Genomic DNA, 22,617 nt, shown 5'->3' with positions numbered 1-22,617 from the left:
GTGATCACATCATCGTGGTTATCTGGGTCATTAATTTTGTATAGTTCATCTATATGTTCTTTCACCCTCTTCTTAATATATTCTGCTTCTGCTAGATCCATGCCATTTCTGGCTTTCAATGGGCCCATCTTGCATGAAATGTTCCTTCCCTACCTCTAATTTTCTTGAGCAGATCTCTGTTCTTTCACATTCTATTGTTTTCCTCTATTTATTTGCACTGATTACTTAGGAAGGCTTTTTAAAAATCTCTTCTTGCTCTTCTTTGAAACTCTACATTCACAGGGTATGTCTTTCTTTTCTCTTTTGACTTTTGCTTCTCTTCTTTCTTAAGTTATTTGTAAGGTCTCCTCAGACAACCATTTTGCCTTTTTGCATTTCATTTTCTTGTGGATGACTTTGATGTGGTAGGTAGAGATCAAAAAACAAGGATAATTGCCTCCAGTTCCATTACTTCATGACACATACTTGGAGAAACAATGAAAACAGTGACAGACTTTGTTTTCCTGGGATCCATTATCACTGCACATAGTTACTGCAGCTGTGAAAAAAATACACTTGCTCCTTGGAAAATAAACTATGAAAAACCTTGACAGCATACTAAAAAAAAGAGACATTCCTTTACCAGTAAACCTCTATATAGTCAAAGCTATAGCTTTTTCCAGAAGTCGTGGGTGGATGTGAGAGTTGGATCATAAATAAAGCTGAGTACCAAAGAACTGATGCTTTTGAACTGTGGTGTTGGACAAGACTGTTGAGAGTCGCTTGAACTGCAAGGAGATCCAACCAGTCCATCCTAAAGGAAATCAGTCCTAAATCAGTCCTAAAGAACAAATGCTGAAGCTGATCCTCCAATACTTTGGCCACGTGATGGGAAAAACTGACTCATTAGAAAAGACCCTGATGCTGGGAAAGATTAAAGGCAGGAGGCAAAGGGGAAGACAGAAGAGGCAATTGTTGGGTGGCATCACCACCTTGATGAACATGAGTTTTAGCAGGCTGTGGGAGTTGGTGATGGACAGGGAACTCTAGCGTGCTGCACCCCATGATATAGCAAAAAAAATGGATATGACTGAGAGACTGAACTGAACTGATGTACAGAGGGCAAACAGGGAGGAGCAGAAGTCTTTGGGGAAGGAGGAAGGAACGATTCCTGGATAGCTGACAATGATGTGTCAGCAGGCCGGTTCAAGCTGGAGAAGCTGTAGGGAAGCAATTCTATGCCAGGTGGAGAAAATGGTAAGAGAAAGGCAAGGCAGCAATGCTGGGATTTCCCAGAGGACAAGATCCCTTTTCTAGTAAACTTTATCAAATTTGTTCAAATTTGTTAGATGATTGGAAATATGAGTTTTGTATTGGAAGTGGCAGAGCAATATTCAGTGGAAGGACTGAGGCTGAAGATGAAGCTCCCACACTTAGGCCATCCGATGTGAAGAGCCAGCTCATTGGAAGAGACCCTGATGCTGGGAAAGATTGTAGGCAGAAGGAGAGGAATCAAAGGGATGAGATAGTGAGATGGCATCACCGACTCAATGGATATGAGTTTGAGGAAACTACACAAAATAGTAAAAGACAGGGAAGCCTGTTCTGTTGCCATATATGTAACCACAAAGAGTCAGACATGACTTAGCAACTGAACAATACCAATGAGAACAGAGGGTCCAGTGAATCCTCTGGCCCTGGTGGGAGTGGAGAAAGATTTAGGTGGAAGGGGAGGCTTCCCATCCTCTGGTGCATGCCCTTGAATCCAAGGCAAGGAGCACAAGATATTGAATGTGTTACCAAACATTTTTTATAAAAAAAAACAAAAAACTGTTTTTTGCAGGAGTGAGAGCTTTGACTGAGTGTGTGCTCTAGATTTTACTGAGAGATGTGGAAGGAAACTGGAGTGGGCTGAGTCTGCAAATTGCAGGTGACCAGCTTCTGGAAGTCGAGGCATGTGGTGTGCACTAGGTGGAAAATGAATCCACAAAAAGTGTCCCTTCTGGTGTGTACATGCTTACATATCTGTTTGTTGCAGCAGATTACTTCAGTGGTGTTTTGGGGAAAGCAAGAAATGCATGATCGGTGGTTTGATTTTGTCAGTTCCTGTGGGTGGTTAGATGAGTCAGTGTCTGGTTACTTCACTGCATGGTTGGAATCATGCTTGGGAAAGAAAACTAGATGAGGTCCACACATATTTCTTCATTAAACTACAAGCATAGGAAGGTTTCTAAAGCAACTGTAGGTAATTTCAACATGAGGGACCAAATGGGGACAGTTTCATTTAACAGGCTGAGATTGGACTGTACAGGTTGCCATAGTTGTTGCTATGACAAGTAGCCATAACAGCTAGTTGTTGCTATGCTGGAGATTTGGAAAACTGACAAGACACGAAAAGCCTTACAACTCTCCGTGCAGTGCAATTTCAGGTTAGAGGTAGTTGGCAAGGAAAGGCTGACAGGTAAGGCTGTAAGGGAGTAATCTGAGCCAGTAATCATTAGCTCTTGTTGGAGCCCAGAAAACAGAAGCATCGGCTCAGTCAGACTTCTGTGTTATGGTTCAGAAATAGAGGTCATTTGGCTTGAATCAGTATTTAGCCTTGGGGTTGTCAGCTATAACCTATAAACAGAAGATTCCCTTCTCCCCGGGTGGGATGATAATTCATATTTGTTCCAGACTCAGGAACCCAGAAAGCCCTCTCAGTGCCACTTTTTCTCAGCAGGCACACATGCAATCTAGAAGATGCAACTATCATCATGGTGCCCATTTTCCAGATGAGAAAACTGAGGTTAAGGGACTTGATCAAGTTCACACACTTATACACGTGAATAGCCAAGCAAAAGCCCAGGGCAACAGTCCTCAATTTGTGTGTTTTTGCTCCACACCCACTGGGAGTGCTGGGTGGTGATCCGGCAGAATGCTTAGGCAGAAGTAAGCAATATTCAGGCTTAAATTGAAGAAAGTAAGGAAAACCACTAGAACATTCAGCTATGACCTGAATCAAATCCCTCATGATTATATAGTGGAGATGAAAATTAGATTCAAGGGGTTAGATCTGGTATCCTGAAGAACTATGGATAGAGGTTTGTACCATTGTACAGGAGGTGGTCACCAAAACATCCCCAAGAAAAACAAATATAAGAAGGAAAAGTGGTGGCCTGAGGAGGTCCTAAAAACAGCTGAGAAAATAAGAGTAGTGAAAGGCAAAGGAAAAAGGGAAATATATACCCAATGGAATGCAGACATCCAGAGAAATGCAAGGAGAGGTAAGAAAGTCTTCGTAAGTGAACAGTGCCAGAATTAGAGGAAAATAATAGAATTGTAAAGAGTATATATCTCTTCAGGAAAATTGGAGCTACCAGAGGAACACTTCATGCAAAAATGGAGACAATAAAGGACAGCAAAGTCAAAGACCTACTAGAAGCAGATGTGAGTAAGTGAAGGTGGCAAGAATCCCAAGAGGATCTGTACAAAAATGGTCATAATTTCAGGATAGGGATGATGCTTGGGTCACTCTTGTAAAGCCAGATATACTGGAGCATGAAGTCAAGTGGGCCTTAGGAAGCATCACTACAAACAAAGCTAGTGGAGGTGATGGAATTCCAGCTGAGCTGTTTAAAGCATCCTAAGTAATGAAGCTTTAAAACTGCTGCATTCAATATGCCATCAATTTGGAAAACTTAGCAGTGGCCACAGTGCAGGAAAAGGTCAGTTTTCAACCAATCCAAAAGAAAGACAATTTCAAAGAATGTTCAACCTATCATGCAATTGCGCTCATTTCACTTGCTAGCAAGGAAATGCTCGAAATACTTCAAGCTAAGCTTCAACAGTACATGAACCGAGAACTTCCAGATGTACAAACTGGTTTGAGGAACCAGAGATCAGATTGCCAACATCCATTGGATCATAGAGAAAGCAATGGAATCCCAGAAAATCATTTCTGTCTGCTTCACTGACTATGATAAAGCCTTTCATTGTGTGTATGGACCACAACAAACTGTGGAAAATTCTTAAGGAAATGGGAGTACTGCCGGGGTCCAGCCTCAGCAGGATCCAGGGGTACTCTCTGGATGAACGGCGTCAGCGAGACAGAGAGAGAGAGAGAGACACCAGACTGGGGTGTGTGCATCAGGGTCTGGCGTTGCTTTTTTTTTTTACTGTAGCTTTTATATCCTCAGTATAGTACATTTTTAAGGGGAGGTGAAAGATAAGCATACAAAGTTTAGGTTAACATTACGTCAGTTTGTCCTTTACGAAACCAGGGTGTTTCCTGCATTTTTTTTTTTTTTTTATGAACATCTTCTTTAATGTGGATCTTTGTACATTATCATCTGGCCTTGGGGACTATTAACATTTTATGACCTAGGTGAAGGCAAAGCTGTTTTCTGTAGTCTATTCTTTATTGTTCTATTTTGCCTTAAGTTTAGCAGAAAACAGCAAAGTTGCAGTCCCATGGTATAGCAGGTTGCAATATAGTAGCAATACAATCCTGTTAACACAAAGGTCAGTCTTTTTGCAGAAGTTTTCAGCTAAATTTATCTAAAAAAGTTTGCCACACAAAGACTCTGCCACTCTGGTGAGGCAGCCTCTGTTTTAGCACTCTTGGTTAAAATTAACAATTATCTTATTGTTTCTACAGTAGGGCTAAACTCTTATTTTTCTAAATCCTTAACTATATTAACAAGGGTTTCCACTGCACAACCTCAGCACAATAACAGCAATAAAACATTGATCCAATAACCACTTTAGAATTATAATTTTTGTGTTTTCTAATAGGGTTTTTTCACCCCCTGAAGGGCTCTGTGCCTATCAGGGCCTTTTGTGTGGTCAGGTTCTATACGCAGTTCATGATTAAGGTGTTGTGAGCAGTCATGTGCATTAGTACGCATTTGCCGAACAAGCCAGAGTGCCAGCAAAAGTGTTTTAATTGAAACTTTTCCTTCATTCCTGGCCCCTTCATAGGGAACCAGCATCCAGGAGATTTATTAATTAGGGTTCTATGTTGGTCTTTATTGAGTGAAAGAGGAACAGGAGAGCTCTCATCAGGCAACACAAAGATCCGCAACAGGATGAACAAGGACAATAGCAAGATGGGGAGGATACAGGGTGGGGTAGAGGCCAGGGTCAACCTGGAGGGTCCCTTGTAGCCTGAACAGCCTTGCATTTCAGGTGTTCTCCTCATGACCTGGTCATGGGTGGGATCGCCCATAATGGCTCCCGGCAGAGTACCAGATCACCTTACCTGTCTCTTGAACAGTCTGTATGTAGGTCAAAAAGTGGCAGTTAGAATCAGACACGAAACAACTGAAAGATTTAAAATTGGGAATGGAGAGTGACAAGGTGTACATTGTCACTCCCTTTATTTAACTTCTATGTAGGACACATCATTCAATATGCTGAACTACATAAATCCCAAGCTGGAATCAAGATTGCTGGGAATCAACATCCACAGATATGAAGATGACACCAACCTAATGGCAGAGAGCAAAGAACTAAAGAGTCTCTTGATGAGGAGAGGAGATGCAAAAATTGGCTTAAATCTCAACATCCAAAAAACTATTCACAAAAAAATACTCAACATTCATGGCATCCAACTCCCCACCACTTCAAAGCATATAGATGAGGGAAATGTGGAAACAGTGGCAGATCTTATTTTCTTGGGCTCCAAAATCACTATGGACCTTGACTGCAACCACAAAATTAAAACACACTTGCTCCTTGGAAGGAAGAAAGGCTATGAAAAACCAGGATGGTGTATTAAAAGCAGAGATTCACTTTGCTACAGAGGTCTGTAGTGGCAAAACTATGATTTTTCCAGTAATCACGTATAGATGTGCTATTTGAAACATAAGAAAGGGTGAATGGTAAAAAACTGAGCTTTTGACTGTGGTGCTTCAGAAGATTTTTGAGAGTCCCTTATACAAGGAGATAAAACCAGTCAATCTGAAAGGAAATCAACTTCTGACCCCTGATGTCTCAGCTGAGGCATCTACTGAGGGCCTCCAGGTGGAAAGAACAGATGCTTCCACTGCAAAAGTGCCTAACAGTGGCAGCTTCAAGCAAAGAATTTGTAGCTCCACCCCCGGAGGAAGCTCAGAAAGGCTGAAGGCTCTCTGTACCCTGGGTCCCCCAATACCTGCATTGCATTCTCCCCAGCAGCATTGGAGGCCAAGGAAGGGGCATTCTGGTCCCTGGGGTAGGGGCATGGCTCAGGGATCCACTGGGGCCATCACTTACCAAGTAGGACTGGAAAGGGCAGAGCAGGCATATGTGGCAGAGAGCTGGTGACTGGGGTGTGGGAACAAGAGGGAACCAGCTCTGCAGGAACTACCTCTCCCAGACTCCCCTGGAGGAGAAGCCCAGTGATAAGATCATCTGAGGTGTGACGAAGAGAGTCTATTTCATTACCGTTTAGAATTCCTCTGAGTGAGGAGGTGGTGGAGTTGGTGGGTCATCACGAACTCTTCCATGGCCTAGACCATCCCCCAGTCGCTATCCTTGGGGCTGCCTCTCCCCAGCTTCAGTCATGTAGTTCTGGAGGAAACTGAGAATCATGTGTGCTGCTGGGTCAGGGCCAATGACCATGTAAAACCAGTCATAGGACCCCATGGCCCTGCCAGGATGGCTGATCTGGTGCTGTAGAGGTGATCTGAGGTGGGTCATTCAGAGAACACCATTGAACTCTAATATCTCTGAGCTTCTTTCCTTACTAGGTGGTGCCTTGGGGATATAAAACCCTAGGACAGGTAGCTTGGACTCCCTCACTAGGTGTAGAAGCCTTAAGGAAGAAAGTTGTCAGCTAAGATCATCAAAGAAGAGGGAAGGGAAAGAGCGAGGGTGAGAAAGAGAGAACTGACGACTTCTGATTTCTTGGGTCCAGTCACTGAAATCTTTGTATTTGCTCTGATTCTTGTGTCCTGGATTCCCAGAATCATTTCAATGAGTCTCCCTTTTCCTTGAAGCCAGTTGGAGTGGGCTCCTCTCAATTTTGTTTCAGACTTGGTTCTAGATCCTTCACTCCCAAACAGAGAGGCACCCACTTGTTTCAGCACCATTATGAGTGAAACCCTTCATTCTTTACTGAGAATAGGGTGTGTAGACCACCAAATGCAGTTCATCAGCATCCTGGGCAGGAGTGCCCTAAGTGTGAGTGAGTGTGTGTTAGGAGTGGCCTTACTGATTGCTGAATCACTCCAAGCGTTTACACTGCCTGTGCCAGGCCAATCCTGTCATTTCCTCGATCATAAACCGAGAAGTACTGCCTCAGGAAGACGTCACCCAGGATCCAGGTCTCTACAGATGTACTCGCTGGGTTCGCTTCAAAGTTGATAAAGCAGTCGCCGCTAGAATCCTGGGGGAGCAGAGACACACATCAGTCAGCCTGAGTCCTTATCAGCGACTCCCCCAATATCCAGACGGAGCAGCGTTCTTGGTTTTATTTTCCTCTTTTGGTAAGTATCAAGTGGTTTTATGAGGTTCAGGGCATGTGAGAGTTCATCCAAAGCCAAAAAGGGCCCATACATGTGGTTGCCATGAGGAAGGGTGTGGTGAGTGGAGGACTAGGCGTTCAGGAAACAGTGGAATGATAAACAACAAAGTCTTACTGTAGAGAGTAAGGAACTATATTCAATATCCAGTGATAAACCACATGAAGGCGAATAAGAAAAATAATATGTATTTTTATGTGTATAACTGAGTCACATTTCTGTGCAGCAGAACTTAAGGCGACACTGAAGATCAGCCACACTTCAATACAATTTTGAGAAAAGAACAAGAGTGGCCCCTGGTTCTCCTCACTCCCTGTTTCTTTCCTCCTGACTCCTGCTCCTTGTTTTCTCTGCAGAGAATGCAGGTTCTCCTCCGGCATCCCCAAAATCCAAACTTTATTAAAAAACTTTATTTTGCATTGGAATATAGCTGATTAACAATATTCTGAGTTTCAGATGGACAATAAATGGACTCAACTGTATGTATCTATGTATCCTGCTCCCAAATATACCTCTCCCATCCAGGCTATCATATAACTGAGTGGAGTTCCCTGTGCTACACAGTAACTCATTATTGGTTATCCATCTTAAATACAGCAGTGCCCACAACACATTCTTGAAAACTTAACTCAGTAACTCTGGGAAGCCTCCTTCATCCCACACTCACCCTCTTTGGTCACTCCAGGCTTGATTGGGTAACTTACTCTGGTTCCCCATTCCCACTAGTCAGTCCGTAGCCCTCATCACCCCTAGTAAGTCCCCAGTGCCTCAATGCAGAGCACCTTGGGATGCCATTTGCATGGAATCCAGTGCAGTGTTGCCTAGAACCAAGCAACCCTCCATATGGCTCCATGAGTTTGTGGTTTTAGAATTGCTGAAATTCCCTCTGTTCCTCGAAGCCTTCTTTGAGCCCATCAGCCTGCTATGTACTCCCACAGGGAGCTGACATGAAGCCTCCACCCTGTGCTGGGGTGAGCAGTCACTGTGCACCCTTCATTCACCTTAGTATCCAACATCCCCATAGAGGGGCCAGGTACCCCAATTCACAAAGGGCGCACCTGGCCAGAGCAAGGGGAAGAAGCAGCCAAGATCTAGGCTGACCATGTAATTTATCATCCAAAGCAGGAAAACTTTGAGAAGGGAAGGGAGACTGTTAATTTATGATGGGACATCACACTGGGATTGTCCCCAGCCATTCTCCTTGTAAAATGGCCTATTTCAGGGACTGCTAGTGCTGACTTTCATGTTTATGCACCTAAGCTTTCAGATTGAACTGAAGCTCTCTGAGGACTGACGGCCTCAGGGTTCCCCTTGCCTTGTGACTCCCACTATGCCAGCATGGTGTGGCGTCTCCACATTTATTTCAGGATGATCAGTGTCCCAGACGGCCCTTTACTCTCAAGTGATTGGTTCTGTGGGAGACACTGGCCCAGCCACAAGGCTCAGAAGCATCTGCAATGGTGTGTCATGGCCTGCAGAGGGCGCCCTCCTCCCAGAAGCAGCCCAGGGGATCCTGCAAGCTCCAGTTTGAGAACCAACTCTCAGTATTGTCCCCTCACCTTGATGGTGTAGGCTTGAGCTGGCAGTGGGTAGTTGATGCCTTTGATGGTGAAGTCAATAGAGGGCAGGGTATTGACCAGAGAACAGGAAACATAGTGCTATTAGAGAGAGAGGGAGAGAGGTTGGCCCTGGAGATCTTTGTTGTGTGTGGATACTGGGAGTAACCCTGGGGCATGACCTTTCACCTCGGAACCCCGTGGCTTGGCGCCGAGGAACCTCATGATCTTATCGACCAGTTTTCTTGGGCCAAGGATCGCTGATGCCCCGGTGTCCACAAGGGCCTGACAGCCGCCATAACAAGCAACGGTGTCTCCTTCCATGGAGATGCTGAGAGAACAGTGGAACAAAGAGGGCATTGAGGTCACTCTGAGTCTCCCCAGAGCTGCTCCCTTCCTGACTGTCTCCTAAACAGCCCTTTGTTTCTTGCCCTGACTCTCTTCATCTGCTCTCAACACCGCACCGCCCTTGAAATGCTTGAATGCAGTATTTGAATACACCAGGATCTTTTGTACCTTGAAACAAGCTGGCCTTCCTTCCTGGAAGACTCCCCTCCCCTTTGAATAGCAAATGACTTCTCATCTTCCAGATTCCAGCTTAATTGTCATGGATTCAGGGAAGTCTTTCCTGCGGTGTTTATCAGTCTCCTGTCTTTGTCACTCTCTGTAGACCCTTCCCCACGACTAGCATGTACCAAAGTCACAATTCACTAAGTGTGTGTGTCATTTCTGTGCATCTGCCTTCTTAGATGTGAGGGCGAGTTTTATTCTCACTGCCTCCCTGAAGTGCCTGGCACACAGTGGATGCCCAGTGTGTATCTGTTCCATGAGTGAATGAAGACTGTGAAAATAATGAGGAGCATCTAGAGAGCTGTATCTGGTAGGGAACAAATAATGGGTGGAACACAGAGTGAAGATGGAGATTCACAGGGGCAGCAGATTCCCATAGTGGGGGGAGAGAGGGGCTCCTCTGGAGAGGGTGTCTCCCATCACTGCTCCTACAACCAGCTCAGACCCTGAGATCCTGGCCAGGAAATACATGACTAGCCCAGGGAAACTCCAAAGGACAGGTCAGCTTTTGTCTGAGGGTATCACACAGATTCCTATCAGTTATTGCCTCTTGTCCTCAGGTCACTCCTCGATCCCACCTTTCTGATTGTCTCAGTTATAGCCCCTGCCCCACTCTGTGCCCAGGGATGTGGGGTGTCTTTTTTATTAGTTGCTTTCACGTCTTATGACTGCAGCCAACCTCTCTCCACTGCTGGGTAGCTTCTCCATAAGGAGACCAGTTTTCCCCATTTGCTAAGGACTTTCCCTGTTTGTAAACTGAGACTTATCTGTACTGAGAACTTCCTTGGTCCAAGGTAGCCATGGACAGTTGGTCATCTTATCATACTGCTGTCCAGGCTGGTGAAATCCTCCCTGATCCTGTTCACCACACTGCAGAGTCCTCTGACCATGCTCCCCGCCTCACAGGTCAGTGGGTGCAAGGCTCTCCCAGCTGCACAGACCTCTCTGGACCCAGTGAGGATCCTGGTCAGAGCCCTGGTCAGGAGGCCTGGGGATTATGAACTCATGGGCTGTTTGTGTATCTATGTGCTTGTGTGTTTGTTTGTATGTGTCTCTGTGTGTGCTTCTGTGTCTCTGACTTGCTATGCATGTTTATATGTGTCTCTGTGTATGTGTACATGTGTCTGCTTGTGTGTTTCCATGTGTCTGTGTGTCTGTCTGTGTCATTGTGAGTGGTATATATGTTTGTGTGACTATGTGTCTCAGAATCCATTTGTGAGTGTCTGCCTGTGCCCATGTGCAGATGTGGAGCATCCCTTGTGCTGCCGCTCAGAGGGAGAGGCTTACCGGTTCATGCGGACACGCCAGTCGCCCGGTTGGATCAACCGTACCCAGTTGAGCGCTCCCTGGTAGTAGGATTTATCTACCCCACCAAACATCACCACACTGCCCTCCGGCTTGCTCCTGTAGAGAGACGACAGCAGGGGGATCCTTGGAGGATGATAACAACAGTACTGTCTGAGAGCTTTGCTTCTCCACCCATCAAGGCCCTAATAAGGTCCTCATTGACGGATGCAGAAATCGAGGCTAGGAGTGATTGAACACCAGACTGAGGTCAGTTACTCGCTAATGAGTGGCACAGAGGAGGTTGGAAGCTGAGTCACCTGGCTGGGCTCTACCCATTATATCTTCTGAAGATGCCCTGGACCTCCTGTGACCTGAGAGATTAGACACCCTCAGAGGACAGGGTGCTGAAGCATTTTGGCTTTCCCCTTGTCCACTTTGTCATTTTTCTGGAAAATCAAGGCCTGGGAGTGCTAAGGGTGTGGGATCAGGTCACCCAGAGTTGGCTCCACTAGCCTGTGACCTCTACTGTCCAAAGGGCCCCACACTCAGAAGGGACCCCACAACTGCTCTCCCTTCTTGAAATGCCTAACGTTTCTTGAACAAGGGTCCTACACTTTTTGTGTGTGTTCTACAATTTTGTTTTTCACTGGCTTTTGCAAATTGGGTAGCTGGTACTGGGCTCACAGTGAAATGCTAATGAGGAAGGAAAGCTATCCACCATCATTCTCCTTCCTTATCAAATTCATAAGGAAATCCTAATGCCTTTTCCTTCCACTTGTTTCCTGTTGCCTCTCATTAGTCTTCCTCCTGACTCATCCCCCTAGACCAAGTTACTGATCTTGAGCCCAGAAGCAGGGTTAAGTTCCAATAAATCGTTATTTCTAAAAGCAGGTGGTGAAGCCAGGTAGGGGCCTGGGGCCATAGTTACCTTGGCTTAGATTATCTTTCAGGATATTTCTTTATCAAGTGTTCTATACATTTCATGCAACTGAAATTAATTTGCTAATTTGGAGAAACTGATTGTCCATCCCAGACTTACTTGCTCAAGTAGAAGGCAAAAACCGGCTCAGAAATGGCACCTTGATTCTTCAGGTTGTCAAAGATGGGGATGCCTCCAGTGAAAGATAAGTTGGGGTAGTTCAAGCCCAAGATGCCATCTAAAGGCATTCCTTCAAACCCATATTGCTCCACGCTTAAACCAAATGGCTGGTCAGTACTTACAAGGTCCCCAATCTGTGGGAGAGAAGAGTGATCCCACTTACAGATACATGAAGTGGGGCTAGGACTGGGCTGGGGTGCATTGCCATTAGATCCTCAGAGAAGAATTGAGGCTGGGCTGTGTCTTCTGTGGACCTCACACAGTTAGACCAAACTGGGAGGGGAATTTGGGTTCCATTTGAGAGAGGCTGTGAATTTTAAAACATCTGCCTCTCTGAAAGACACCACCTGAGTGAGTCAAATTGGCCTCGTGGCTTCTGTACAGGTGGGGCAACCAAGAGTCAGGCCAAGACCCATTGGTGCCCCCTTGTGGACAAAATGAGCCAAGAGCAAGGTGGTCTTCTCTTTGGCATCACTGTGACCTAATGACAGGAATGGACTGCTTTCTCTGTAAGGTACTGTGGATTCTGCATCTGTCCAGGAAGACAGAAGCTGAAAACACAATCTTGCTTGCAGGGATCTATGAAATTACTGCCTGGGGATTCACTTTTGGGGATATGTGTGTCTTTGTGTGAGTGTGTATGAGAGAAAGAGAGAGGGAGGAACTACTCAAGTACTTTGGGGGAGGCCTTTAGTTTTGTTGGACTCTGAAAGGCCCCCTAGAGTGAGAACTCATTTATGAGGCCCCCTAACTTCTCAGGCCTCCAGTTTCCCAGTCTGGATACCTGAAGCCCTTGACTGCCCCGAGGGTCCCCAGATCAGTTTTATCCTTTCCCCAAACACCCCACAGCAACTTCAGTCCTGAAACATCAGCCAAGCTCCACTGTTTACCACATGCTTGTGCTCAGCAAGGCCCTTGCTGTCTGCACCTCAGTTTCTTCATGTCACATGAGCTAATCAGTGAAACTGCTGTGTGGGGTTGTCAGGACTAAACCAGTTATCACCTGAAAGTGCCTGGAACAGTCAGAGAATATAAAAGTGGGTGCCTTTTCGCCCTCTTCGTGCTCCCAGCAAAATGAACCTTGATCTGCTCGTGGACAGAGAAGCTGCAAGTCCCCATCTCAAGCCACTCTCTGGGTTAGCTAATCTGTATGCTCATTTGTCACCACAGACACTGCCTCCCCAGGGACAGGATCCTGTGGGTGTGATTGCGACTTTCTATGGGAATTAGGCTAGGAAAGGTCCTGCCATAATCTTCTGCATCTGTTTTGCAAGCAGTGGTCACTCCATAGCCAGTCCTGTCTCAGCATTTGTTACACTGTTACCCGAACGGTGTCACGACCAACAACTCCCTTCATCCTCCCAGAACAGTATTTGATGCTGAAGGTCTTATTGGTATGCCGATAGGTGGAAGACTCATTATGTCTGAACATAACGTGTGAGGCTGCAGACAAAGAGATAAGTGTCATCAGGTGCCAAGGGTGCAAAACAGGGTGGCAGGGCAAGGGAAAGATGGTCCGGGTAAGGGGTGTCTGTACTCACAACAGCTTGGGCTGGTGCAAAGGATGGAGGGCACCCACAAGTCAGATGAGCCTGTGTCAAAGACAACCTGGAATTCCTGAGGGGGTGTTCCAATGGTGATGTTACCCACATAGGTCATCTATAGGGATAAGGAGTGAGTGGATTAATGCAGAACTGGCTATCCTATATTCCCACACTCATGCCTCCCTCTGGATGTCACATATCTCTTGAGATCACTTTCTAACCACTGTGCAGCTCACTGACTTTGGTCACAGAGGTGCCTGCATTTGATATATTTTCCTGTGCTGCATGGTATGCAGGATATTGACTCTATGACCAGGTGTTGAAATGGTACCTCCTGCATTGGAAGCACAGAGGCATAACCACTGGACCTCCAGGACCACTAGACACCCAGGGAAGTCCTGGTGCCTTCATTTGAGAAGCTCTGTAATCTCTGCCAACCCAGCCTTAACACCCCCTTCTCCAGGACGTCCTTCTTGATCAACCTCAGCCACTCCCTCTAAACTCAGAACACAACCAATCAATACCATAGAGGTGACACTTTCATTTGATATCTACTTACTAATATGCCTATCTCTCAGACTGGCATAAGTATTCTTGAAGACAAAATAAGCCCTTTTTCCAATCTAAAAACAATAACCACAGTGTTAGATACTTAAGGCTTTACACGGAATATGGGTTCAGTATCTTATTACAGCTTTGGTTCTTGCTTTTGTGGAAACTGATTTCCTCGGCCTGGGGATTCACAATTGCTTTGACGTTGTTTCTACCATTTGATCAGTGATGGTTCACTCTTCATCTGCAACTGACTGACTCACTTATTTCAGAAGGAACAATCTCCCTCAAACTAATGACGCATCTCTGACACAGAAATGGATATTCACCTGTCACCTGGTAATTGCCAGGCCCAATCACAAAGACCAGCAGTTGAGAATGAGAGTGTGTTCTCCTCTGGGTGGGGTCCCTATTTTCCAGTGTTTCTGCCTCCTGTAGGAACCCCAACCTCACATCCCACCTGGGATTTCCATATGAGCTCCTGTGCTAGGCTAGAGCACCAGGGGCGCTGTGGAGCAGCATCCCACCCAATACTCACATCCTGGAAGTTTCTCAGGGGGTGAGTAGCTATATTTGAGCCAGGAGAAGAAGTCTGGTACAGTCTGTAAGAGTGTTCCTTCAGGAAATTGTTCAGCATATTTTTTTCACTGCAGGTTTTTCTCATGATCTTCACTCTCCTTAGAGGTATACTTTACCGAGCATTTGACCAAGATAACAAAGAAGAAGCTACAATTAGCTGTCAGTGTTCAGGTATAACTGTCATTGTAAAGGCCCTGTGTATTCTCTAATCATTTTTATGAGGCACATTATTATCAGAATTTTATGCATATACCATGGCAAAGACAGGTTTGATTACAGGTGCTGTTCTGCACTCTGGGATAAGCCATATGACCATGTGGAGTCTCAGTCTCCACCTCGGTAAAATGGCGGAATGTAGCAATACAAACCCTCCAAATAGAATATCTTGGGGATAAGTGAAGTGATGGATATAAGGTACCTGATAAATAGGAAGTCTCTACAATGACAGGCATTAGCATTGCTGTTGCCATCCCTCTGTATCCTTCTCATAGAACCTCAAGAAAGAGGTAGAACGGGTACTCTTATGCTCTTTTACAAGGGAGCAATTTGAAATGCAAGAGGTTAATGAGTTGGCTGTGGTCACACTGCTTGTCAGATAAAACTGTATATAAAACAGTATATCATTCTCCAAGTTGAAAGAGAAGAGGGGGTTGAAAAAGAATCCAGGAGATGGGGAATAAATAATGGAAATTCAGAAGCTCAAGAAGGAAGGATGAGTCAAATGAAAAATTAAAAGAAAACAACACAGAGAGAAATATGCTCACAGAGACTTCCAAAGAGTTGGAGAGGTAAATGATAGTGATACAGAGATGCAGACATAGACATATACACACTGAAGTAGACAGGGAAAAAACAGGACATGTTGAATAAAATGTAGAAAAGTGATATTCCACAGGACATCTGCATAGACTGTGCACTGAACAGTTGTAAGGAGTTGCATTTTCAATAGGTCATGACTGGACCCCAAGAGTTGTGCAACCATGCAAATCTACACCAAGACCCTCGGGATCCACAGTTCCTAAAGCAAGGTACTTATCAATAAGTATGGGTTGAACTTTAAGACTGTCAGGGAAATATTCATTCCCATCTAAACCTGATGGGTGGAAGAATAATCAGATGAAAAGAAAAATCTGAGAAAGGAAGATGATGCATCTTACAGCCCCCATACTTACTTGACTATGCAGTCTGAGAAGGCCACCAGCCCGAGGAGCACAAGCCACTTCATGCTTCTTTCCTGGCTCCAAGTACTCAGGGAAGTTCGGGTTCATAGCATGTAGTGGTGACTGGGAGAGCCTAGTCATAAATGCTCTGACATGCCCTAGGTTTCCCCTTTATGCCACTAATAGATCTGATAAAAACACAAAGCTTTCGATAAAATCTTTACCTTCCTCAGTGTCCTTGGTGAGTGGAATTTGAAGCTTCTCAGAATACAGACAATTCAACTGTAATCTCTTCCTTGAATCTTGGCTGGAAAATCTAACTGATTTGCATGGACATCTAAGGAGACAGAGAACCTTGCTTACTTGGAGATAAAACTGCTAAGAACATCATGAAAATGGTAACTAGGGGCCATACTTGACATTCATGGTTTCATGTCATCTTCTTAGTCACTTCATGAGATATGCATTGCTGTTTTTGTTGGAGAGGAGATTGCTAGGAGGATATGTTGTCAAATGGCAGTGAAGACTTCAGGGACAGCCCGGGGACATTAAACTGGCCTTAGGTAGTGTGTCTAATGGCAAGGATCAGGGCCACCTGTGATGTCAGTCTGCATCAAAGTTTATGTAGAGTAGTAGCTCAATTGCATGGGTTTCAGTATTGGAAAAAATGTCATATTCATCCACAAGATATTTTATATCATCCAACAAATGTACAAGGAAGAATTGTGTGCTGGGTTCTGGGTTAAAGGCTTCAAAGTCAAAGATGATCAAGACAAAAGTAGTCTTTATCTTAAGAAAACCAGCACAACAAACTAGTTCTCACAAACTCATGGCTCCAGGAGGCAAGAGAAATAATAGTATGACTAGGTGGCCATGCTGGACCCTGACCCCTGGGATCAGCCTTTCATCCACTTCAACCATGCTGGAAAGCAGGCCGGTGGGCCATGTTTGCAAGAGAATCAGAAGTTTGGATATTTATGCACAATCTACTGATTTTAATATTAGCAACTAATTTTTTTTTTTTTTCCAAAAAAAGAGTGGGAACGAAATCTCCACAACGATGTGCTGGAATCAACCTTTAGTCTGCAGGTTTTTATTTCTAGCCTTGACTTGGGAGTGCAGTGTGGACAGAGAGGAATGTAATTCAAGTTGGTTGATTTAAAGAGAGACTGAATGCCTTCTGAACATGTTTGTTTCCTTTCTATTTATTAAGAAAGATCATCAGGGACATGCAAACCAACAAATTTAACTGCTGAAGATAAATGGATATATTCCTGATATAATTTCCCGCATAGCATCTATGCCATGAATAATTTTGTCTGCCAAAGCAAACACACAAAAAAATTAATTTTGAAAGCTCTTCCCAATCAAAGAAGACAAAACAGCTGTGGCAATCAAAGTAAGGACAGTCGTGTTTAATGACTCATCCAGGACTCCCAGGGCCCATTCCTGCATGAGATCTATCCAGGCCTGTCCCTTGAATACAACAGGAGCCTCTCCTGTCACCAGGTGTATGTAGGTGGGTCACTGGGTCTTAATCCTCATCTTTGCATATTGTTTAAATTCAGTTTTGCTGGTCAAATTCCAACAGGGAGAATAGGACGTCACTGACAAATGACACATGTGTATGCCCTTTGAACTATGGTCTTGGAGAAGACTTTATTTTCATTCATATTTATTAGTTGGAGGCTAATTACTTCACAATATTGTAGTGGTTTTTGCCATACATTTACATGAATCAGCCATGGATTTACATGTATTTCACATCCTGATCCCCCTTCCCGCCTCCCTCCCCACCCCTTCGCTCTGGGTCTTCCCAGTGCACCAGCCCCGAGCAGTTGTCTCATGCATCCCACCTGGGCTGGTGATCTGTTTCACCCTTGATAATATACAGGTTTCAATACTGTTCTCTCAAAACATCACACCCTTGCCTTCTCCCACAGAGTCCAAAAGTCCGTTCTGTACATCTGCTTCTCTTTTTCTGTTTTGCATATAGGGTTATCATTACCATCTTTCTAAATTCCATATATATGTGTTAGTATACTGTATTGGTGTTTATCTTTCTGGCTTATTTCACTCCGTGTAATGGGCTCCAGTTTCATCCATCTCATTAGAACTGATTCAAATGAATTCTTTTTAATGTTGAGTAATATTCCATGGTGTATATGTACCACAGCTTCCTTATCCATTCGTCTGCTGATGGACATCTAGGTTGCTTCCATGTCCTGGCTATTATAAACAGTGCTGCAATGAACATTGGGGTACATGTGTCTCTTTCAGATCTGGTTTCCTCAGTGTGTATGCCCAGAAGTGGGATTGCGGTGTCATATGGCAGTTCTATTTCCAGATTTTTAAGAAATCTCCACACTGTTTTCCATAGCGGCTGTACTAGTTTGCATTCCCACGCAACAGTGCAAGAAGGTTCCCTTTTCTCTACACCCTCTCCAGCATTTATTGCTTGTAGACTTTTGGATAGCAGCCATCCTGACTTGTGTGTAATGGTACCTCATTGCGGTTTTGATTTGCATTTCTCTGGTAATGAGTGATGTTGAGCATCTTTTCATGTGTTTGTTAGCCATCTGTATGTCTTCTTTGGAGAAATGTCTGTTTAGTTCTTTGGCCCATTTTTTGATTGGGTCATTTATTTTTCTGGAATTGAGCTGCAGGCATGGCTCATATATTTTTGGGATTAATCCTTTCTCTATTGCTTCGTTTGCTATTATTTTCTCCCATTCTGAAGGCTGTCTTTTCACCTTGCATATAATTTCCTTTGTTGTGCCAAAGCTTTTAAGTTTCATTAGGTCCCATTTGTTTATCTTTGCTTTTATTTCCAATATTCTGGGAGGTGGGTCATAGAGGATCCTGCTGTGATTTATGTCAGATAGTGTTTTGCCTATGTTCTCCTCTAGGAGTTTTATAGTTTCTGGTCTTACATTTAGATCTTTAATCCATTTTGAGTTTACTTTTGTGTGTGGTGTTAGAAGGTGTTCTAGTTTCATTCTTTACAGGTGGTTGACCACTTTTCCCAGTACCACTTGTTACAGAGGTAGTCTTTTTTCCATTGTATATCCTTGCCTCCTTTGTCAAATATAAGGTGTCCATAGGTAAGTGGATTTACCTCTGGGCTTTCTATTTTGTTCTATTGATCTATATTTCTGTCTTTGTGCCTGTACCATACTGTCTTGGTGACTGTGGCTTTGTAGTAGAGCCTGAAGTCAGGCAGGTTGATTCCTCCAGTTCCATTCTTCTTTCTCAGAATTGCTTTGACTATTGGAGGTTTTTTCTATTTCCATACAAATTATGAAATTATTTGTTCTAGTTCTGTGAAAAATACCATTGGTAGCTTGATAGGGTTTGCATTGAATCTATAGATTGCTTTGGGTAGTATAGCCCATTGTCATTTTGACAATATTGATTCTTCCAATCCATGAACACGGTACATTTCTCCATCTATTTGTGTCCTCTTTGATTTCTTTCATCAGTGTTTTATAGTTTTCTATATATAGGTCTTTCATTTCTTTAGGTAGATATACTCCTAGATATTTTATTCTTTTTGTTGCAATGGTGAATGGTATTGCTTCCTTAATTTCTCTTTCTGTTTTCTCATTGTTAGTGTATAGGTATGCAAGGGATTTCTGTGTGTTAATTTTATATCCTACAACATTACTGTATTCATTGATTAGCTCTAGTAATTTTCTGGAAGAGTCTTTAGGGTATTCTATGTAGAGGGTCCTATCGTCTGCAAACAGTGAGAGTTTTACTTCTTCTTTTCCTATCTGGATTCCTTTTACTTCTTTTTCTGCTCTGATTGCTGTGGCCAACAGTTCCAAAACTATGTTGAATAGTAGTGTTGAGAGTGGGCACCCTTGTCTTGTTCCTGACTTTAAGGGAAATGCTTTCAATTTTTCACCATTGAGGATAATGTTTCCTGTGGGTTTGACATATATAGCTTTTATTATATTGATGTATATTCCTTCTTTTCTGGACAGTTTTTATCAAAAATGGATGTTGAATTCTGTCCTGCTTTCTGGACAGTTTTTATCAAAAATGGATGTTGAATTTTGTCAAAGGCTTTTTCTGCATCTATTGAGATAATCACATTATTTTTATCTTTCAGATTGTTAATGTGGTGTATTACATTGATTGATTTGTGGATATTAAAGAATCCTTGCATCCCTGGGATAAAGCCCACTTGGTCATGATGTATGATTTTTTTAATATGTTGTTGGATTCTGTTTGCTAGAATTTTGTTAAGAATTTTTGCATCTGTGATCATCACTGATATTGGCCTGTAGTTTTCTTTTTTTGTGACATCTTTGTCTGGTTTTGGTATTAGGGTGATGGCGTCCTCATAGAATGAGTTTGGAAGTTTGCCTTCTGCAATTTTCTGGAAGAGTTTGCGTAAGATATGTGTTAGCTCTTCTCTAAATTTTTGGTAGAATTCAGCTGTGAAGCTCTCTGGTTCTGGGGTTCTGTTTGCTGGAAGATTTCTGATTACAGTTTTGATTTCTGTGCTTATGATGCGTCTGTTAAGATCTATTTCTTCCTGGTTCCTTTTTAGAAAGTTATACTTTTCTAAGAATTTGTCCATTTCTCCCAAGTTGTTCATTTTATTGGCATATAGCTACTGGTATTAGTCTGTTATGATCCTTTGTATTTCAGTGTTGTCTGTTGTGATTTCTCCATTTTCATTTTTAGTTTTGTTAATTTTTTTCTTCTCACTTTGTTTCTTGATGAGTCTGGCTAATGGTTTGTCCATTTTATTTACCTTTTCAAAAAACCAGCTTTTAGCTTTGTTGATTTTTGCTATAGTCTCTTTTGTTTCTTTTGCATTTATTTCTGCCCTAGTTTTTAAGATTTCTTTCCTTCTACTAACCCTGGTGTTCTTCATTTCTTCCTTCTCTAGGTGCTTTAGGTGTAGAGTTAGGTTATTTATTTGACTTTTTTCTTGTTTCTTGAGGTAAGCTTGTATTGCTTTGAACCTTCCCCTTAGGACTGCTTTTACAGTGTCCCATAGGTTTTGGGTTGTTGTGTTTTCATTTTCATTCATTTCTATGCATATTTTGATTTCTTTTTTGATTTCTTCTATGATTTGTTGATTATTCAGAAGGGTGTTATTTAGCCTCCCTATGTTGGCTATTTTAAATTCTTTTTTCCTGTAAATGAGATCTCATCTTACTGCATTGTGGTCAGAAAGGATGACTAGAATGATTTCAATTTTTTTGAATTTACCAAGGCTAGATTTATGACCTAGGATGTGATCTATCCTGGAGAAGGTTCTGTGTGCACTTGAGAAAAAGGTGAAATTGATTGTTTTGGGGTGAAATGTCCTAGAGATATCAATTAGGTCTACCTGGTCCATTGTGTCTTTTAAAGTTTTTGTTTCCTTGTTAATTTTCTGTTTAGTTGATCTATCCATAGGTGTGAGTGGGTTATTAAAGTCTCCCACTATCATTGTATTATTGTTAATTTCCCCTTTCATTCTTGTTAGCATTTGCCTTACATATTGTGGTGTTCCTATGTTGGGTGCATATATATGTATAGTTGTTATATCTTCTTCTTGGATTGATCCTTTGATCATTATGAAGTGTCCTTCTTTGTCTCTTTTCACAACCTTTATTTTAAAGTTGATTTTATCTGATATGAGTATTGCGACCCCTGATTTCTTTTGGTGTCCGTTTGCGTGAAATATTTTTTTCCAGCCCTTCACTTTCAGTCTGTATGTGTCCTTGTTTTGAGGTGGGTCTGTTTTAGACAGGATATATAGGGGCCTTGCTTTTGTATCCATTCAGCCAGTCTTTGTCTTTTGGTTGGGGCATTCAACCCATTTACATTTAAGGTAATTATTGATAGGTATGGTCCCGTTGCCATTTGCTTTGTTGTTTTGGGTTCGCGATCATACAACCTTTCTGTGTTTACTGCCTAGAGAAGATCCTTTAGTATTTGTTGAAGAGCTGGTTTGGTGGTGCTGAATTCTCTCAACTTTTGCTTGTCTGTAAAGCTCTTGAATTCTCCTTCATATCTGAATGAGATCCTTGCTGGGTACAATAATCTGCATTGTAGGTTATTCTCTTTCATTACTTTAAATATGTCCTGCCATTCCCTTCTGGTCTGAAGAGTTTCTATTGGTATATCAGCTGTTATCCTTATGGGAATCCTCTTGTGTGTTCTTTGTTATTTCTCCCTTGCTGCTTTTAATATTTGTTCTTTGTGTTTGATCTTTATTAATTTGATTAATATGTGTCTTGGGGTGTTTAGCCTTGGGTTTATCCTGTTTGGGACTCTCTGGGATTTTTGGACTTGTGTCACTATTTCCTTCCCCATTTTGGGGAAGTTTTCACCTATTATCCCCTCGAGTATTTTCTCATAGACTTTCTTTTTGTCTTCTTCTTCTGGGACTCCTATAATTCGGATGTTGGGGCGTTTCTCATTGCCCCAGATGTCCATGAGGATGCCCTTGTTTTTTTATTATTCTTTTTTCCTCTCTGCTTCATTTATTTCCACCATTTTATCTTCTACCTGACTTATCCTATCTTCTGCCCCCTTTATTCTACTGTTGGTTCCCTCCAGAGTGTTTTTTATCTCATTCATTGCATTATTCAGGAGAAGCCAATGGCACCCCACTCCAGTACTCTTGCCTGGAAAATCCCATGGATGGAGGAGCCTGGTAGGGTGCAGTCCCTGGAGTCGCTACAAGTTGGACACGAGTGAACGACTTCACTTTTACTTTTCACTTTCACAGTTTGAATAAGAAAATAGCAACCCACTGCAGTGTTCTTGCCTTGAGAATCCCAGGGACGGGGG

The 22,617-nt window shown here is 43.1% G+C and overlaps 1 protein-coding gene across 1 annotated transcript; it reads right to left on the bottom strand.

Annotated features, from left to right (window-relative positions):
* Window positions 1-7,180: 7,180 nt before the first annotated feature.
* On the bottom strand, window positions 7,181-15,878 carry LOC122430811 (pregnancy-associated glycoprotein 1-like). Its single transcript, XM_043451681.1, has 9 exons — window positions 15,826-15,878; window positions 14,613-14,763; window positions 13,520-13,637; window positions 13,303-13,421; window positions 11,919-12,112; window positions 10,880-10,993; window positions 9,212-9,353; window positions 9,026-9,124; window positions 7,181-7,330 (listed from the first exon to the last, which is right to left on the bottom strand). The coding sequence occupies exons 1-9, from the start codon at window positions 15,876-15,878 to the stop codon at window positions 7,181-7,183; spliced, it is 1,140 nt and encodes a 379-aa protein (XP_043307616.1).
* Between the last annotated feature and the right edge of the window lie 6,739 nt (window positions 15,879-22,617).

Source organism: Cervus canadensis, chromosome 29 (assembly GCF_019320065.1).
Source record: "Cervus canadensis isolate Bull #8, Minnesota chromosome 29, ASM1932006v1, whole genome shotgun sequence".
Lineage (NCBI taxonomy): Eukaryota > Metazoa > Chordata > Mammalia > Artiodactyla > Cervidae > Cervus > Cervus canadensis.
This window is presented reverse-complemented; position numbering and strand designations above follow the sequence as displayed.

Coding starts and splice junctions, on each gene's coding strand:
- LOC122430811 (XM_043451681.1), bottom strand. CDS start 15,878: ATGAAGTGGCTTGTGCTCCTCGGGCTGGTGGCCTTCTCAGACTGCATA. Junction 14,764..15,825: donor TTCTCAGACTGCATAGTCAA/GTAAGTATGGGG, acceptor TGCTCGGTAAAG/TATACCTCTAAGGAGAGTGA. Junction 13,638..14,612: donor CCCTGAGAAACTTCCAGGAT/GTGAGTATTGGG, acceptor TTATCCCTATAG/ATGACCTATGTGGGTAACAT.